This window comes from Centruroides vittatus, unplaced genomic scaffold (genome assembly GCF_030686945.1).
Source record: "Centruroides vittatus isolate TY-2023 unplaced genomic scaffold, ASM3068694v2 contig_566, whole genome shotgun sequence".
Lineage (NCBI taxonomy): Eukaryota > Metazoa > Arthropoda > Arachnida > Scorpiones > Buthidae > Centruroides > Centruroides vittatus.
In genome coordinates, this window is record NW_027122337.1 from 322,317 (window position 1) to 338,739 (window position 16,423).

Sequence of the window (16,423 nt, forward strand, 5' to 3'; positions counted from 1 at the left end):
TTTATCGACAGAAGATAGAATGGCAATGTCGTGTTTAGAGTTTAATTCAATTGTACAGGGATTTTCCTGAATTAAAATTGTTTTGTATAAATCTAAATATACCAAAACTCCGCCATTACTTCTACTGTACTATTTTAGATGCGATTTTTTTTGTTTTTAACTACGTCTAGTCTTCATTGTGTACTTAGGTGTATTAAATTGATAACATTTCAGACATTGTCATAAATACTTTTTATATATTTCGATTTTTTGATCGAATGTTCGAACCGTTTTAAATTCGAATTTGTTACTTATTTATTTATTTATTTATATTTAAAGATAAGAAGGGCTGTCTGTGTAAGCAACAGACTTTGCCCTGTATCTTAAGGAAGGAAGAAGTAATAGAAAGTAGAATTAGAGAAAGAGGAAATAAAGGAGGAAAGGAAAGTGTGAAATAAGCAACCTTAAGCCCAAGGGACCCCATGGGCGTCTGCCTCGCTTTTATTAAAAGAAAACAATTAAAGTATATTGGAGTCAATTACAAATAGAAATTACATAAATAACATAGTTAATTGACTATGTTAGTGGCTGGTTTGCCAACAATCACATTACAATTTACATTATGTACATTATTTACACAAGTAGGTCCAGTTAGTAACGTCGTCGTCATCGTCGTTGTTACTCTGCTCATTTGGTTGTTGTATCTGATATCTTGATCTTCGTTTTCTCAGTTGTCATGGTTTTCGTGGTTTTGTTCATTTGTGTTTGTTGCTGTGGGCGTCGTTATAGTTGTGATGTTTTCATTTTGTCAAGTCATGGTTGGCATTGTTGTCTTTGTCGTTTTCGTCGAGTGTTTTATTGTTCATCATTGTCGTCTTGATCTTCTTGTTCCTAGTTGTTGTGGTCATCTTGATTCTCGTCGTCGTTCTGATCATTATCTCGGTTTTCTATAATTGGTGGTATTAGTGCTTTACTATCTCGTATGAATTTTGTCATGGCTTTTAGTAATTTGTCACAGGCGAACAAGTCTTGTGTTTTGGGTGGCCAATTGTGACCCTCCTGAAGACAAACTCTCTCAAAGTTCATTCTGTGTTCATGATATTTTGTGCATTCGAATAAGAAGTGGTCAACTGAGTCTTCGCAGTTTATATCTATGTTGCAATGGCTGTAACTTTTCTTCTTAAAACGATGTAAGTATGTGTTAAAGGCTCCGTGGCCTGTCAAGCATTGCGTAAGTTCGAAAGTTGTTTTGAATGATTTTTTCTGTTGTCTTTTTTCTATTGATGGGATGAATCTGTAGCATTGTCTACCAGTTGCGGATTCGTTCCACTCCCTCTGCCATAAGATGTTGGTTTCTTGTATGACGTAGTTTTTAATGAAACTGATGGGGAGTTTAGAGTAAGTAATGTTGGAGTTTTTAATTGCTTTTTTAGCTAGCTTGTCCGCTAATTCGTTTCCCTCATATCCTCTGTGTCCGGGGATCCAGTTGAATATAATTTCCTTGTGTCGTCCCGTGTCGTTTGTTAAGTTTATTAGGTCTGTTGCAAGGGCTGATTTAGTCTTTTTGTTGTTGAGAGTGTAGAGGGCTGCTCTGCTGTCTGTATAAATGATTAGGTTTCTGTGAGTATCAGAGGGAAAGTTGTTCACATAAGAGATTGTTTTAAAAATTGCCCAAAGCTCGGCCTGCATGATGGAACATTCATTCGCTAATCTTAGTGAAGCTTGGTATATGATCTTGTCCTTGTTCTTGATGACAATGCCTGATCCTACTCCTTGATCATTTCTTGATCCGTCCGTGTAAGCAATGAGATGTTGATTTCCACTATGGGTGGTATTACTGAAATCCAAGTTGACTTCAAAGAGGCGTTTTTCCCTAGGGTCAATCATGGCGTTTGTACTTTTTGGTCTGTAATCCATGTTTTGCTGTATGACATTTGTCAAATTTTTCGTGTTATCAGGTGGAAGGCTACCCAGTTTTTGGAGGTCTGTTATTTCATCTTCCGAGTATTGCTTAAAGTTATTGCATGTTGGTTATATAGCCGTAACATCACATATATTGTTAAAAACTGTTGGAAACCTGTAATTGTATCGTACGTTGTCACCACTCGTGCACCAGATGTGAACTGTTACACACCTCCCTTACTACCACAACTCTGTCGTCTTACTGTTCTTGGTATGTACAGTACATTATCTGTCTGTATAACTTTAGTTCATAACTGTAAACTACTTCAATAATTGTATAGCTTATAACTGTTTTGTATCAGCACCCCGTACGTCACACCACCGTGCAACGTCACAAAGATTTATTACCGCCTGCCTACACTGATAATGCTTACTGCTCATACAGTTATAACGGCGTTTTCATCTTTATATTGTATAGCTTTAGGCGTAGTTTTAAGTTGACCGTTATCTCGTATAATTTTTTAATATAGCTTTACCTTTAGTTAATTACCAACTAACGAGGGACTATTTCCTATCGGGAAAATAGTCCGAAATGCATTTTGGGCTTTTCGTTTCCATACCTATGTAGTTATTTTTGTGTTTATTAAATTGTTTCCACTCGATCCTCGAGCGTTTGTGCCCATCATTGGCCTGATAAGCCCTCACCAATATCTGCCTCACGGTTGTTGATAATATAATTAATATAATTACTATGGTTATCGAAATACTAAATATAAATGGTGTTCGCTCGTAAAATCCGCGCGGGCCAAGTCGTGGGTAACAGCTAGTTTATTCATATAATCGAATGTTGAAGGAATTATATAAACAATAATTTAATCTACTTTAGTGTTACGAGATCAAACACTTATTAACAGGTGTTAAACACCTTTGTTTCGATTTCAATTATATTTTATACAAAGCAAACGTCAGTCTCCATAATAGCAAATTTTATACGTCACGACGAAGTAACGAGTTATCTTACTCTAAACGTTACTCTTACCGGATAAAGAGACATTAAACATTTACCTGGAGGGAGATCCGTGGCCACGTCACCGACATGGCTAGTTATACGATTCCTTATATCGGGGGCGCAAGGAGTTATGTCGTTCGATCGATAAACTCCGACAGAAAGCTTCGTTTTTCTCTTTAAAACTCGATGATAAGGTAAGGTTGTAGCAATAACCGGTTGGAAATACGGATGTGACGTAAAGACGGGATTTCTTTGGAAATTTTCCTTTCCTTTCGGGATGCATTTCCACTTCTACACGTATCGAGAGATCGAACCTCTTTCCGTAACGTTTAAAACGATCGTCTATCCAGATTTAGTATATAACATCCACAGTTAGGTGTTACGTACTGAAAATTTCCTGTCGCCTTTGTTTGTCGCATAGACTGGTGACGTTGGCTTTTCGGGCGTTCGAACTATTTAAAAACTGTCATTGATGCGAGATGATGAGGAGGAGGAGGAGGAGGGTGAGAAGTCCTTCACCTCTTTATTACCTTCGTTATCCCCGAATCTCACCTTCCCGATTTCCGTCCCAAAATTATTTTCCCAAATTTTATATATATTTTTTTCGTGATAAAATACAGGAGGAATTTGGAATTATAAACATAATTTTAACAGAAAAACTATCGAGTGACATTCAAAATTCGATGATAATTTTGTAATTTATTAAATCTTTAACTTTCGTTTTATAAATACGATAAAATATCGTTCCTTTAAGTCAAATTTTAACTTTAATTACGATTATTTACGGTGGTGATAACGCAATTTTGTGTTATTCTTACTTTATTTTGGTTACGGTAAATATGACTTTATCTCTGTCTTTTAAGACAAGCGAGAGTATCGACCGTGTAGGCCACCCTGCGGTGTGTCGGATTACTGGACGTGTCGGACTGGCGAGCGACGAACTATAGAGACTCTATTGTAATCGAGAAGTGTTTGTATTCACATCCAGTAAGTCCGAGCCATTGAATATATTCATTTTTTTAGACTTGTTTTAAAAATAAAATTGATTTCTCTTTCTTAAAATAAATTACGTTTAGTAACACGATATAATAATAAATATATAATATATACGTTACTATATTATAAGATTTATAAACCCGTAGCGATTTTTATTTAAATACTTAAATAAATCCATAAAAGTGGCCATTTATTTATTTAGGAAATGCACGGAAAGTATGAAATGCGAATTTTTTGTAAATGTACGAAATTCTATATTTATCCAAAGGCATTTTTTGAAAAATAAAAGAATTTATATGGGTAAGTTTTGTTTAAACAGCGCAAAAAGTTACGATAAGAGAAAACATAAAACAGATACATCACACCAGGTAAAGATGAATGAAATTTAATACTCGTTCTTTTCGTGTTTTTTTAATGAATATTGTTCTGTGTTGGACTAGTGTCGCGTGGCACGAAATGTGCTTTTTACACAAAATGTCTCGCTTCGGATATGGCATTACACTAGCCATCCACACTGAAAAATTTCTCGGTACATCTCTGGTAGACGACCCGCCAATCGTTCTCCGACTCGCCAATTCGTCGCGGATTTCCCGTCAGTCTACAAAGAGCGGACCGTTGTTAAAAATTAATAATTAAAAACTCTACGAGAGTTTAACACGGTTCGCTTTCAATTTCGATATACCAAATCGAGCAATTTGTGCTATCAGATTCAGCATAATTTGTTTTCGATGTTTTAAATAAAGATATTCGCGTGATTTATTGACATTTTAGAGTTATATAACAAATTTACTTTCGTTTCTAACCGAATTGCGTCGTAACGTCTGCTCAAAGTTTACTTTCGCTCGTAAAACGGTGGCACACAAGACCGAGACGACGTTACTTTGGTAAGGAAACGTGTTTAGTGTCACACGAAACAGAAGAAAGGACGAAAGACGGAACCGGAGACGAGGTTCTTAGTCTTAAAAACATACAAAAAGTAGAATTTAAGCAATGTTTTTTATTTGATTTAGACTCGAAAATATTCGGGTGGAGTAACGAAATCGTAGAAGTGAAAATAAAATACCCACAGTCACCCTGGTCGATGGCTTTCGTGTCGTTTATCGATACGACGTCGCTTATAATTGGAATTGTGAAATCTTCTACAAACGAACGATTGGCATCGGCAATCCGAGGCACGCGGGTTCCAGGGAATTTCCCGCAATAAATTGGGCAGAACATAACTTTACTACAGTTGATTTTTCGATTAACCGTTTCGAAACTGTAAAATTGCCAATTTATACTCCGAATCGCACGAAGATTTATTTATATAGATGTAGTGTAAGAACTATTTACATGGACGAGTGGAAATACGGACTTAACGATTTACAATATAATCAAATTACTTGTGACGAAATGCGCAGAAAATTGCAGATTTCGTGCGAAAGGGGTAATTCTTCCTGTACGTTTACCGAAATTATCTCCGACGATTACCGCACACAAATGCCAATTAACGTTCCGATTTAGACACGGTGCGTGCAAGTGCGCAACGTTTCTCCTTACTTTGAAGTTTCCGTCAATTTTGAAAATGTTTCAAAAATAACCGTTTATAATAATGCTTATTTTACATTTATATTATACGTATTATGTATATTGTGTGTTCCTTACTCTCGCTACGGAACAATTTTGTTTCGTAACATTATCGAATTAATACGACTTTATATACATTTTGTGTATTTTCGTGATATTTTTGAATAGGAATTTTGACATTTTACGCGCAATTCGTTAAATTTGCTCGCTTTTTACATTTTACTTGTGTATTTTGATAAGCGAGCAATTATTTACGACACGGTTACGATGCCGGGCTGCAATTTTTAATCGTATTTTTAATTAATTTAATTTAAAATATACGCTCTCCATCTCAAATTAACAGTCTTGCCTCCGTACTTCGTACTCCTTCTTTCGCACGGAGTCGTGCCGGTCATCTATCTAATTCCTTTCGGGGAATATTTTTTGAATCGAAATAGCGTAACCTCCGGTTTGCATCAGAGTATTCGCGTATAGTTTTTCGGGAAAACTTTCCATCCAGCTTTTCTGAATTTCTACTTAGCCGATCTCCACGAAATTCTTTTCATTCGAAGCCTAGTGTCCAGGAGGAGGGAAGCGTGTTTGACGGCGGAAGGCTGCGCATCCTTTGAATCTTGATCGCTATCTCCCGAGGGATTTGAACAATAAAATTTTAAAATCGGGCCTGTTTAACCCGGTCTTTACAGTTTCAATAAATAACAAATTAATTGTAAAGTTTTGCACGACTCGCGATGATCTTCCGTTTAAAATTATCTCTGAATTCCAGAGTCAATAGCTGGGAAAATGATTGATGGGGAGTGGAAATGGGGAAGCGAGATTCGGAGAAGGGAGGACAACGAGAAGCGATCTGGATTCGAGGACAGTTATTTAATTACTACAAAAATCCCAAAAGACAACTTGGCGGGTGTGTGCGGTTGTCCCGCCGAGTAATGTGGTAAACAATTCGTTACGTAAGAATTGTTTAAGACGTTGTGTCGGACAACGTAACAATTCGTCACTCTGTTCAACGAGGTAAGAAAACTCCGACGAACCTAACACGTGTCTATCGATACGAAATAGTAAATCTGGACGGACTATTGTTACGGAAAGGAAGAGCTCTTTCCACGTGTCTAGATGTACTGTACGAGTAGCATCCCCGGAGGACGGGAAATTTCCGACAGAAATCCCGTCTTTATGTCAAATCCGTTTTCTAACCGGTTATTGCGTCGACGTCGCTATAAAGAGAAAATAAAGCTTCCTGTTAACGTTCGGCGATTTAGCGAGGAAACAACTGATGACCTCGATATAAGGAGTCGGATAAACGGCGATGTCGGTGGACTGGCCACGGATCTCCCTACAGGTAAATATTTAACGTGTCTTTATCGGTAAAAGTGACATTTAGAACGCGTCGTCACGTTTAGAAATTCCTCTTATAGCCAGTTACGTTTGCGTTATATAAAAGAAAATGACACGAGAAAGATCTTTCACACCTTTTGACCAATGCACGATCCCGTAACGCTAAAAGTAGTTAAAATCATTATTTACATTAATTGGTCGTCCCATATTAAATTTTATCGATAAATTTATATTAAAAAAAACAAGGAAAAACTTTTCTACACGCCACGACTTCGTCTTCCGTCCAAGAGTGGACTTTCCCGTTTGCGCCATTCCTGTCCTTGAACAATTTTTTTAAGTATTTATTTCAGAGAACGTTCGAATGTCTGTCCGTAAAAGAACGAGCGAAGTTGAATTAAATAACTTATATTCTTAATGTTTTGTAGTTAATTTCACCCCTCTTAACTTTTTCTGGGGATATATTCCCGATTAACTTGTAATGATTTTAAGAATGTATCTTCGTAACTTATAGCAATTTTCATTCGTTCACTGTACAGAATAATAAGCAATTAAAAAATATTCTCTGGGTAATTGTCGTGTAACGATATACGTAGAAATCCTCGGCGAATGTCCTATTTACCTAGATTAAGCGCCAATGTTTCAAGCTTTCGGTAAATTTAGAATTTCTTCAACATTCTGAAGGTTTATCTCTGCGTAAGATGTCACTAGAAGTAATCCGCAGACGTTACAGTTGCAATATCTTCTATCTCGACAGGACTTAGAAAGTGGTGACGCTCCCGACAAGCAAATAAATGACATACGGGATGTGATATTTTGCAACTGCCAACGGAATACAAAAGTTAATTGTCGAAGATCCTCGCTTAACAAACAATGCCTTAACCTTATCGGACTTTCCTAAAAATTGGCACTCGGTGGCCTTCTCTTCGGAATATCGGGCCAATAAGGCAAGACCCATTCGCGTCAACGATTTCCTCGTCAGAAAACACGTGAATGATGAATGAGACACTAATGCGGTGAGTCGCGAACTCCGAGTACCCTTTGAAGAAATTTAGTTAAGAATTTACCTGACAGAATCTCACAAAAGTGTTTTCATACGGTTGGGAATTCTGCAGTTTAATTACATCACTTGTGTGACTGTTTGTAATGATTTGTCAGGTTTTTCTCCGTTCGCATCATTCGCGGCTCTTTGAATCCTCCAGAAAGTCGGTTAATACAATATCAGATTTTTTCATTCGATCTTGCACTATTTCCAATACCTTAGAAACTAGCGAGTGGCGAAAATTTGGCTGTAAATGCGAATGCCAATATCTCCTATTTAATTCTAGTTTATATCATTAGCCATCTCCTTAAAATTATTTACAACATATACGAATTAGATCCCATTTATACTCTTCGCTTCTGCAATTTATTCCTTTAATAGGGATTAAATAAAAATTTTCTTTGCAGAATGCCACGAATATAAAAATGAAGAACTTATTCAACTTATTCTTGTGTATGTCTTTGGCTCAGTGTTGCACCGAGTTTTTGAGCGGATGGAAGAACATCGCGTGTCCCGCTTTTGTTCCACAGGATACCAGAGCCGTGTGTATTAGAAGCGAAAACATATTGCTCGCCACTAGAATCGATTACCTTTTCATCGATTGCTACGGGACGGTGCCGGATCGTCGGATCTTCCAGTGTATGCGACAAATCGAAAACACAAATATACTAATACGCAATTGCTATTCTCACAATTTTGGGTTGAATGAATTTTTGTCTGGACAAGTCATACGCAACTTGGAAATTCTATTTACCGCAACCGAACCGAATTACCGGAAATTGCACATTGAGAAGATGCCATTCCTCGGTAATATAACAATGTACGGAATAAATTCCGCGGGATCATTCGACCTGACGTTTGATTTCCAACCTGTCATCTTCGCATTACAAATACACTTCTTCAATTTCACTTCCTTTACGCAGCCATTTTTTAAGAACCTGACAAATCTTCCAGTTCTAAAAATAGTAAATGGAAAACTGGAGTATCTTCGGGAGGATCTGCTCCAAAACCTAAACAATCTCAAAATATTAAGCTTGTACAATAACAGAATAAAAGAGATTCCGCGTGAATTCTTTAAAAATCTCACATTGTTGAACCATCTAGATTTATCCTTTAATCAGATCGAGAATCTATCGGAAGATCTCTTTTCCGATCTCTTCAGCCTGGAATTGCTTCGGATCGGAAACAATAAACTGACGGTTCTTCCGAAAAATTTACTCTCTTCCCTCTCTCAGTTAATCGGACTCGAAATGAGCGGAAATGCAGGAATAAGAAACTTACCCAAAGGATTCTTAAAAGGCTTGACACATCTAGTAGCATTTTCAGCATACGAATGCTCTTTAATACATGTGGAAGAATCTTTATTTTCAGACACTATATCTTTGAAACACATCTATCTAGAAAATAATGACCTCACAAGTCTCCCGGAAAAACTGTTCAATAACACGGAAAATTTACTTTTTCTGTTTATAACTCGCAATAAATTATCGATTTTGCCACCTCGTGTATTTTCCAGCCTAACAAGACTCGGATCATTAGATTTAGCGTACAACAGACTGAACCATTTACATAAAGATATCTTCAAGCACTTATCGACACTAGGAGTGCTGCGATTATCTGATAACGATTTGTCCTCCTTGCACGATGATACACTTCTACCTCTTTCGAATTTGATAGAGATCGACTTATCAAATAACAACTTTGAAAGTTTACCCGCAAAATATCCTTTTGGTCCTAGCAATTATTTGCAAAGTGTAAACATCAGCAACTCGAATCTGAAGACTTTTCCTAATATAGATTGGTCGAATAACGACCTGACTGAAGTCGATCTATCCCGCAATCAACTTCGGGAAGTCACTCTACCCGTGTTTACCAAGAAGCACACGAAGATATTGCTCGACCACAACAACATCTCCACCGTCTACATCGACTATCGACAGCGTTCTAACAATTCTCCCGTGTATAACGTCACGGGAAACGTCATCGAGTGCGACTGTCGAATTAGACAGTTCTTGCGATTTCTTCATTCTGACGAAAACGCCGTCCGCATTTTTCCAGATTCCAAGATCCTGCGATGCAGTGGACGTTCCGAAAGGAAACTGACAGAAATCTGGCCCATTTACAGTGTCTGTCCGCGGAAAGAGGAATGTCCTTCATTTTGCGATTGCTACCTGACACTAGAAGATCAAACTGCCATCGATTGTTCTCATAGAAATTTGTCTAATTCACCCGCGAATCTTCCTACGAATGCAACATTCGTCTTTCTGAACGACAACCACATTGCCAATCTGTCCGAAGTGGACGGGGTACTACGTGGCAAAACGTCACCCATCTCTATCTTACTAACAATTCGGTGACGTCACTGAACGATTGGGTAGTTCCAGAAAATCTCCGCTATTTGGCTCTAGATGGAAACAAGTTGTCGGATTTGCCCCTTTCTTTGATGAAGCGGGTGGAAGATTCGTCAAACTTCAGCATCTTTCTTTCCAGAAACGAGTGGAAATGCGATTGTCACTCTGTCCATTTCAAGAAGTGGTTCACGCGGAATCTGCTTAAGATCCGTGATTCTGAGAACGTAACCTGCCGGAGAGTCAATAGAGTTAACAATTCCGTAACGCATGAGCTAATACAAAGTATACCGCCGGATGTGTTCTGTCTAAAGGAACCCGTGTTGCCTCTATGGCAAGTGATCGTTCTTACAGTTTCGGTAGTGTTGTTGGTGATGTTAGCCATGCTTATAGCGGTTTCTTATCATTATCGGCTTTCTTTATTGGCTCTTCTGTACAGTCGAGACGTGTACTTGCCCTGTTGGAATACAGTTGTAGAGGAAGAAGGTAAACAGTACGACGCTTTTATATGTTACAATAGTGCCGATTCTGCCGTAACCATGGAGATGGTAGATCGACTGGAACCCACTTATCGCCTTTGTGTTCACGAACGTGATTGGTTGGCGGGTAATCCTATTAGCGAGAACATCGTGTATTCTGTGCGTAACAGTAGAAAAACGGTGATATTGTTGTCTCGACAGTTCCTGGACAGCATGTGGTTTACTGTAGAGTTTCGTGTGGCATACAACAGGATGATGCAAGGTCAAATTCATCACCTAGTGTTGGTTCTGGTGGAAGAATTGGAGAATTCGAAGGAGCTGGAGGAGGATCTTCGTCGTTTGCTGAAAACCAAAACTTATTTAAAGTGGGGAGAAAAGTGGTTTTGGGAAAAATTGAAATATATTCTTCGAAGACAATAGTTGAGAAATGCAGTTGACTGACTGCTTGTAAAATTAGAGAGAGAAGTTTCGTGTTTCGTCATTTGTCTGGATTTGTCACTTTCTCGGTTTTGATATCGTTACGGAACATAATAAACACGATTTATAGAAAATGGCGTCAATGTTAATTTTTGTATCTTAAATGAAACACGTGAAATATCGTTAGTATGAAAAGTGATCAATTGAAATAAGTTAATGACGAGAGGAAAGACAATCGTGTTAACATAATCGGCCTTTATAGCAGCGTAGAAGTCAATTCGGCGAAACAACTCGTTACGCTTTCAAAAAAATAAATACAATAGCATAAATCTTATCAACAGCGTACATTTGAATAATATCTAATGCTTTCCTCGTACTTCCATCGATATTCAGATTCTTCCAATATGCCGAGTTCATTTAGACATTTGATGACACCAGGCAGTCAGACTGGAGTCCAGCACAAATGAATAATTCTAGGAATCTGGAAGAAAAAGTAAGAATTCTTTGACAGAAGAATGTCGCGTTTCTTTAAATCTTCTCTCCTCGAGTTTATGATATATTTTTAACATTTACCGTAAAAAATTATATTTATACACGATATCATTTTAAAAATCCAGCATAGAGTTGTGTAACTTTCTCGGAAGTAAACATAAAATTGTGTGTGGCGCCATCCGTTACGAGATTTTACTTTAGAATGCTAATATTACTTATTGTAAAATGGAAAAAAGAAATTAAATTTGGGGGTAGAGACGAGTTTTAAAAAGGGTGTAAATGCTAATAACGAGTAACGTCTTTATTAAGTCCGATCTCACTACAGATCCGACACATCGCTCCTATTTCCCCTCCCCCTGGATTTTTATTCGTCGAAACTTAATAGCACGAATTACCCTAATGCACAATCTCCTCCGCAAAATTTCAGAAATTTTCGACGAAAGGTACAAGGGATTAAGCTTCCAAGCGGGTGGACAAAATCGTTCCTCCGCCCACAGAAAAACAAGCTGTTAGCTGCGGGAACACATCGACCGAGACCTAATGTAGCGCTTCTAGCGGAAAATGAATATTACAAATGTATATTCTTTTACTTCGTAATAAGCCTTTGATTTCTTTCGGGGAAGTATGTTACGAATTCTTACAGTCACGTACAATAGAAACTTATCGGCTAGAAAAGTGCGAGATGCGAGTACAATATACACGGTGTAATTCACTATCCTCACATACTATAGTAGTGAACCCGTAATTGTAGCATTCGCTATAAATTCTTAAAACTTTAATAGTTCGAACCTGTTAATGTAAAAGATCCGTCCAGTAACTAACGGGTGTCGATATCGTTGCAGACGTTGCAGAAAATCTTGGCTCGATTGGTGTTCCTATGCACGGCAGTAGAGGGGTGGATCTTCGTCGGCGACCGTCTCGGTTACATCAGTGCAAAAATGCATCGAATGGTGGAATGCGAATCAAACGTTACTTCTTACGTCAACGACGCCAGCAGAGCCATTTATTTGGAGTGTCGAGGAAATACTTTCGACGCCGAACAGATTTGCGCGTGTACTAATTCTACTTACTTTTCTTTAATGGTGTTAAGAGACTGCCTCCTTCCCTCTCCCGATGTCAGAACATCCCTGGGAGATGAAAGACTCCAGGAATTCTTTATAATTTCCGAAAACGTCGCACCAAATTCGCGAGTTAGCATCAAGAATCTTCCGAATCTTCGCAACATCACTTTATATCATATGGAAAATGTCACGTACAATTTTGAAGACTTACGCAACATCGAGAGAATCGCAATGTTGCGCGTGATGACGGAAAAATTTCCAAACGGATTATTCGATGGACTCCCGTCGTTAAGAACGATTTACATAGTATTAGGAAAAATAAGAAGTTTTCCAGAAGGTGCATTTCGAGGTTTGAATAGACTCGAATCTTTACATCTCTTCGACAATCGTTTAGAGAATCTTCCGGAAACCCTTTTCCGTGAATTGCGATCTTTAGAAGTACTTAATCTATATAAAAATTTGCTGACTTTTCTTCCTCCCGCGATATTCGGAAAACTGTCGATCCTTAAAAAGCTCTTTTTGAACGACAATTGTTTAAATAATCTGCCCCTTCCCTATTTGCAGATAATTTTAATTTGGTCGATCTGAACATAAACAACAACAACTTCCATTCTCTACCGGAAATACTATTGCAAAACGTCTCAAAATTACAGAATTTCAGTGCCTGCAATTGCGACATCAGTGACTTGCCCGCCAAGATATTTTCCTCTTGTTACGAGTTAACCGAAGTTCGAATTTGCCAAAATCGAATCGATCGTCTACGCTCCGATTTGTTTGTAAATAATGTGTTAATCGAGCTTATTGACTTACACAAGAACTATTTGCAAGAATTACCTTCCAACATCTTCCGTAGAAACAAACGGCTGATGAAATTGGATTTAAGCTACAATCTTCTGACTAGAGTTCCCTTCGAAGTGTTTGACGACATTCAAAATATTGAAAAATTGTCTTTAACAGGAAACAAAATAACGAAGGTAGAAAAGGGAAACTTCGACGTCTTGAAAAATCTGCGAATATTGTATCTGAATAACAATCATCTGGGCTCTTTACCGGAACCGACACCGTTCGGAAGACTGCCGCGTTTGACAACTCTGGGACTTTCCAATACATCCTTCACACAGTTTCCTAGAATGGACTGGAGCGCGTATAACAACTCGTGCTGCTCAGTTTGACACAAAATCGTCTGTCGATTCTTCACACCGAAGATCTCCCTCCGGATAATCGCTCTGTAATTTTATTGATGGACAATAATATCACCACAGTCGAAGGGAAAATCACCAGAAATATGAATAACGTTATTGTCTTACTCAACCCTTTACGGTGTGACTGCGATTTGAGAAACTACATCGAAGGGGTACAGTTTTTGGAAATCGGTCGATTGCTGCTCTGCGATTCTCCTTCTGACTTGGTTAACAAGACTTTGCGGGAACTGACTCCTTCCTACGTGGTGTGCCCCGTTGTAGAAAACTGCCCACCGAAGTGTCGCTGTTACTTATATAAAGGTTTTTCGGTCATGGTGAACTGTTCTTTCTCCAATATTTCCCACGCTCCCGCAATACTTCCCGAAAACACCACAATCGTTCACCTGGAACACAACTCTTTTTCTACAATGAAAATTACTGATAATTGGTCTGGAGTGAATGAACTGTATTTGGACCACAATCGTTTAAATCCCTCTGAGCATTGGACGTTTCCTTCTTCGTTGAAAGTTCTCTCTCTTCGATACAACAGTCTGCAGGATTTTCCTGAAAAATTTTATGCAATACGTGAGAGATTCTTCTTATATTCGAGTAGACATTAGAAACAATGCATTTTGGTGCAATTGTTCTTTTCAAACCCTTCAAATTGTGGTTGAATCGCAACGTTCGTAAGATAGTGGAAGCCGAAGAAGTGAAGTGCAGTCGATTGTTGTCGGAGAACAACACCGTCATCGTGTCTTCCGTATTGAATTATCCGGATGATGCGTTTTGTTTGCCTCCTTCGATCGTAACGAACGTTGCTCTAATCGTTTCCGGTTCCACGTTGTTCTTCTCGTAGTAATTTTACATATGGTGTTCTGCTTTCGTTTTTCTGAAATACAGAAACACCATCTTGGCTTACGTGTACGTGCATTTGCCTTCGCTGTACTGCTGCAAGATTTCCGAACTGGACAAAGATAAGGCGTTCGATGCCTTCATTTCTTACTCCGGCAGCGACAGGGACATCGTCATGCGTTTGTTGACGGAACTAGAGGAGAAACCCCCTTTCTTTAAGCTATGCATCCACGAGCGCGATTGGATACCCGGTTATGACGTAATATGTCAGATAGAAGCTTCGATTAGAAACAGCAAGAAGACGATATTGCTACTGTCCGAGGAATTCTTGAACAGCGTGTGGTGTCAAGCGGAGTTTCAAGCGGCCTTGGTACAGTCTTTGGAGGATAAGATGGAAAGGAATAATTTTCGTATTAAAGGATAATTCGGTGTGTGACGTAGTTCCCGCGGATATGCGCGAGTTGCTACTGAGCAGGACTTACTTGTTGTGGGGCGAAAGATGGTTTTGGGAGAAGTTGAGATACGCGTTACCTCGTTACTCGACTGATAAATCGTTACATCGTGAAGTTCACGATGTTGATAGAATGATCGCGGAATTAAGAGGCGAAAGTGCACTTTGATTTGTGATATGAAAATTTATAATATGTGCCGTAAACTACCTTTTAGTCGTTTTTAAATTTAATAAATATATGAGCAATTATTTATTCTGACATCGTCACAAAGCCAGCTAAAATTTTAATTTATGTTTTAGTTTAAAAATTCGAGTGGGTTCGTCCAGACCGGAAGTTCGTTCATAGTTAATGGAAGATCCCAAACTCTAAACTTTTCATATTTGATCTGCATTTCAGTGGTGTCTCGCCCTGTACGTCATTCGACTCCGTTCTGGAGGAAATTTTGATATTAGATTGCATGCTTCTAGCTCTTCTGTTTACCATTATTAATTATTGTGTTTCTATTATTCTTTTATTCTAATACGTAAAGACTTATCATAATTGGAAACCTATTTTCAGATTTTAAGTTTTATTTAATATTAAAATGGAAAACGTCAATAGCTTTACAAGTAAAATCTCATACAACTTTACAGCTTATTAATAAATATGCATTTCGTCATTACGCCCTCTTCGGTTTATATTTTTTAAGCTATTCTATTATACAAACTAGTATATTTAAGATTAAGACGGGCACTAGAGAACCAAGCATACATATCGGAATAAAAACACATAAAAATCCAATTTGGTATAGACCGTTTATCAGGGTTTATGTGTTATACGACTTGGAATCATTTATAAAAGGAAAAGTATATGAATTATCAGCATTATAAAATTGCATAAAATACAGTAGAGCATCGATTATCCGATCCCCGATCAACCATTACATCGGTTAACCGATCGCGTTCTAGTCGGCAAATTCAAATATCCGCTAGTGATGCGGCGCTACAATATTTGGCTATGTCTTGGCTATAATATTATTTTTGTTAAATTTTTGCGTGTTTTAGCTGGAAACGCTGGCTCGATCATGAAAGGGAGGCCAATATTTAAACCAGGCTTAATTTTCTATTTTTTATTTATTTCTGTATTTATTTTGTGCAAAATAAAGAAATAATTTAACGATGATTATTTTTTAAAAAATTGTTAGGCTTAACATCGATGAAAATTCAACGCGAAGTAGGTTAATAGCGAAATACTAATATGCTTATTGCATGGGATATACTAATATACTAATACACTATACTAATAATGTATTTCTTCATACTTTTTGGTTATCCGTTTT

General features: G+C 37.9%; 4 protein-coding genes across 4 annotated transcripts in view; 3 read left to right on the forward strand and 1 right to left on the reverse strand.

The window, feature by feature from the left end:
- Positions 1-2,985, reverse strand: part of LOC136979001 (uncharacterized) — a 28,115-nt gene extending 25,130 nt beyond the window's left edge. The window contains exon 1 of the mRNA XM_067274880.1: positions 2,947-2,985. Coding sequence (XP_067130981.1) covers positions 2,947-2,979 — 33 coding nt within the window. The 5' untranslated portion in view covers positions 2,980-2,985. The remainder of the gene's footprint in view (positions 1-2,946) is intronic.
- Positions 2,986-6,677: 3,692 nt separating this feature from the next.
- On the forward strand, positions 6,678-11,195 carry LOC136979002 (protein toll-like). Its single transcript, XM_067274881.1, has 4 exons — positions 6,678-6,788; positions 8,231-10,176; positions 10,232-10,358; positions 10,486-11,195. Exons 1-4 carry the CDS (start codon positions 6,756-6,758, stop codon positions 11,068-11,070), a joined length of 2,691 nt encoding a protein of 896 aa, XP_067130982.1. The 5' UTR covers positions 6,678-6,755; the 3' UTR covers positions 11,071-11,195.
- A 1,302-nt stretch (positions 11,196-12,497) lies between these two features.
- On the forward strand, positions 12,498-13,792 carry LOC136979003 (carboxypeptidase N subunit 2-like). Its single transcript, XM_067274882.1, has 2 exons — positions 12,498-12,969; positions 13,185-13,792. The coding sequence occupies exons 1-2, from the start codon at positions 12,498-12,500 to the stop codon at positions 13,790-13,792; spliced, it is 1,080 nt and encodes a 359-aa protein (XP_067130983.1).
- Positions 13,793-13,905: 113 nt separating this feature from the next.
- LOC136979004 (protein toll-like) lies at positions 13,906-14,421 on the forward strand. Its single transcript, XM_067274883.1, has one exon. The coding sequence runs from the start codon at positions 13,906-13,908 to the stop codon at positions 14,419-14,421; it is 516 nt and encodes a 171-aa protein (XP_067130984.1).
- Positions 14,422-16,423: the final 2,002 nt, after the last annotated feature.

Bases quoted from the DNA above. Each gene is read 5' to 3' on its own strand.
- LOC136979002 (XM_067274881.1), top strand. From the start codon at position 6,756: ATGTCGGTGGACTGGCCACGGATCTCCCTACAG. The intron at 6,789-8,230 runs GTAAATATTTAA...TTTTCTTTGCAG, and splicing joins GGCCACGGATCTCCCTACAG to AATGCCACGAATATAAAAAT. The intron at 10,177-10,231 runs GTGACGTCACTG...ATTTGGCTCTAG, and splicing joins TCTATCTTACTAACAATTCG to ATGGAAACAAGTTGTCGGAT.
- LOC136979003 (XM_067274882.1), top strand. From the start codon at position 12,498: ATGCATCGAATGGTGGAATGCGAATCAAACGTTACTTCTTACGTCAAC. The intron at 12,970-13,184 runs GTTTGAATAGAC...CCCTATTTGCAG, and splicing joins TCCAGAAGGTGCATTTCGAG to ATAATTTTAATTTGGTCGAT.
- LOC136979004 (XM_067274883.1), top strand. From the start codon at position 13,906: ATGAATAACGTTATTGTCTTACTCAACCCTTTACGGTGTGACTGCGAT.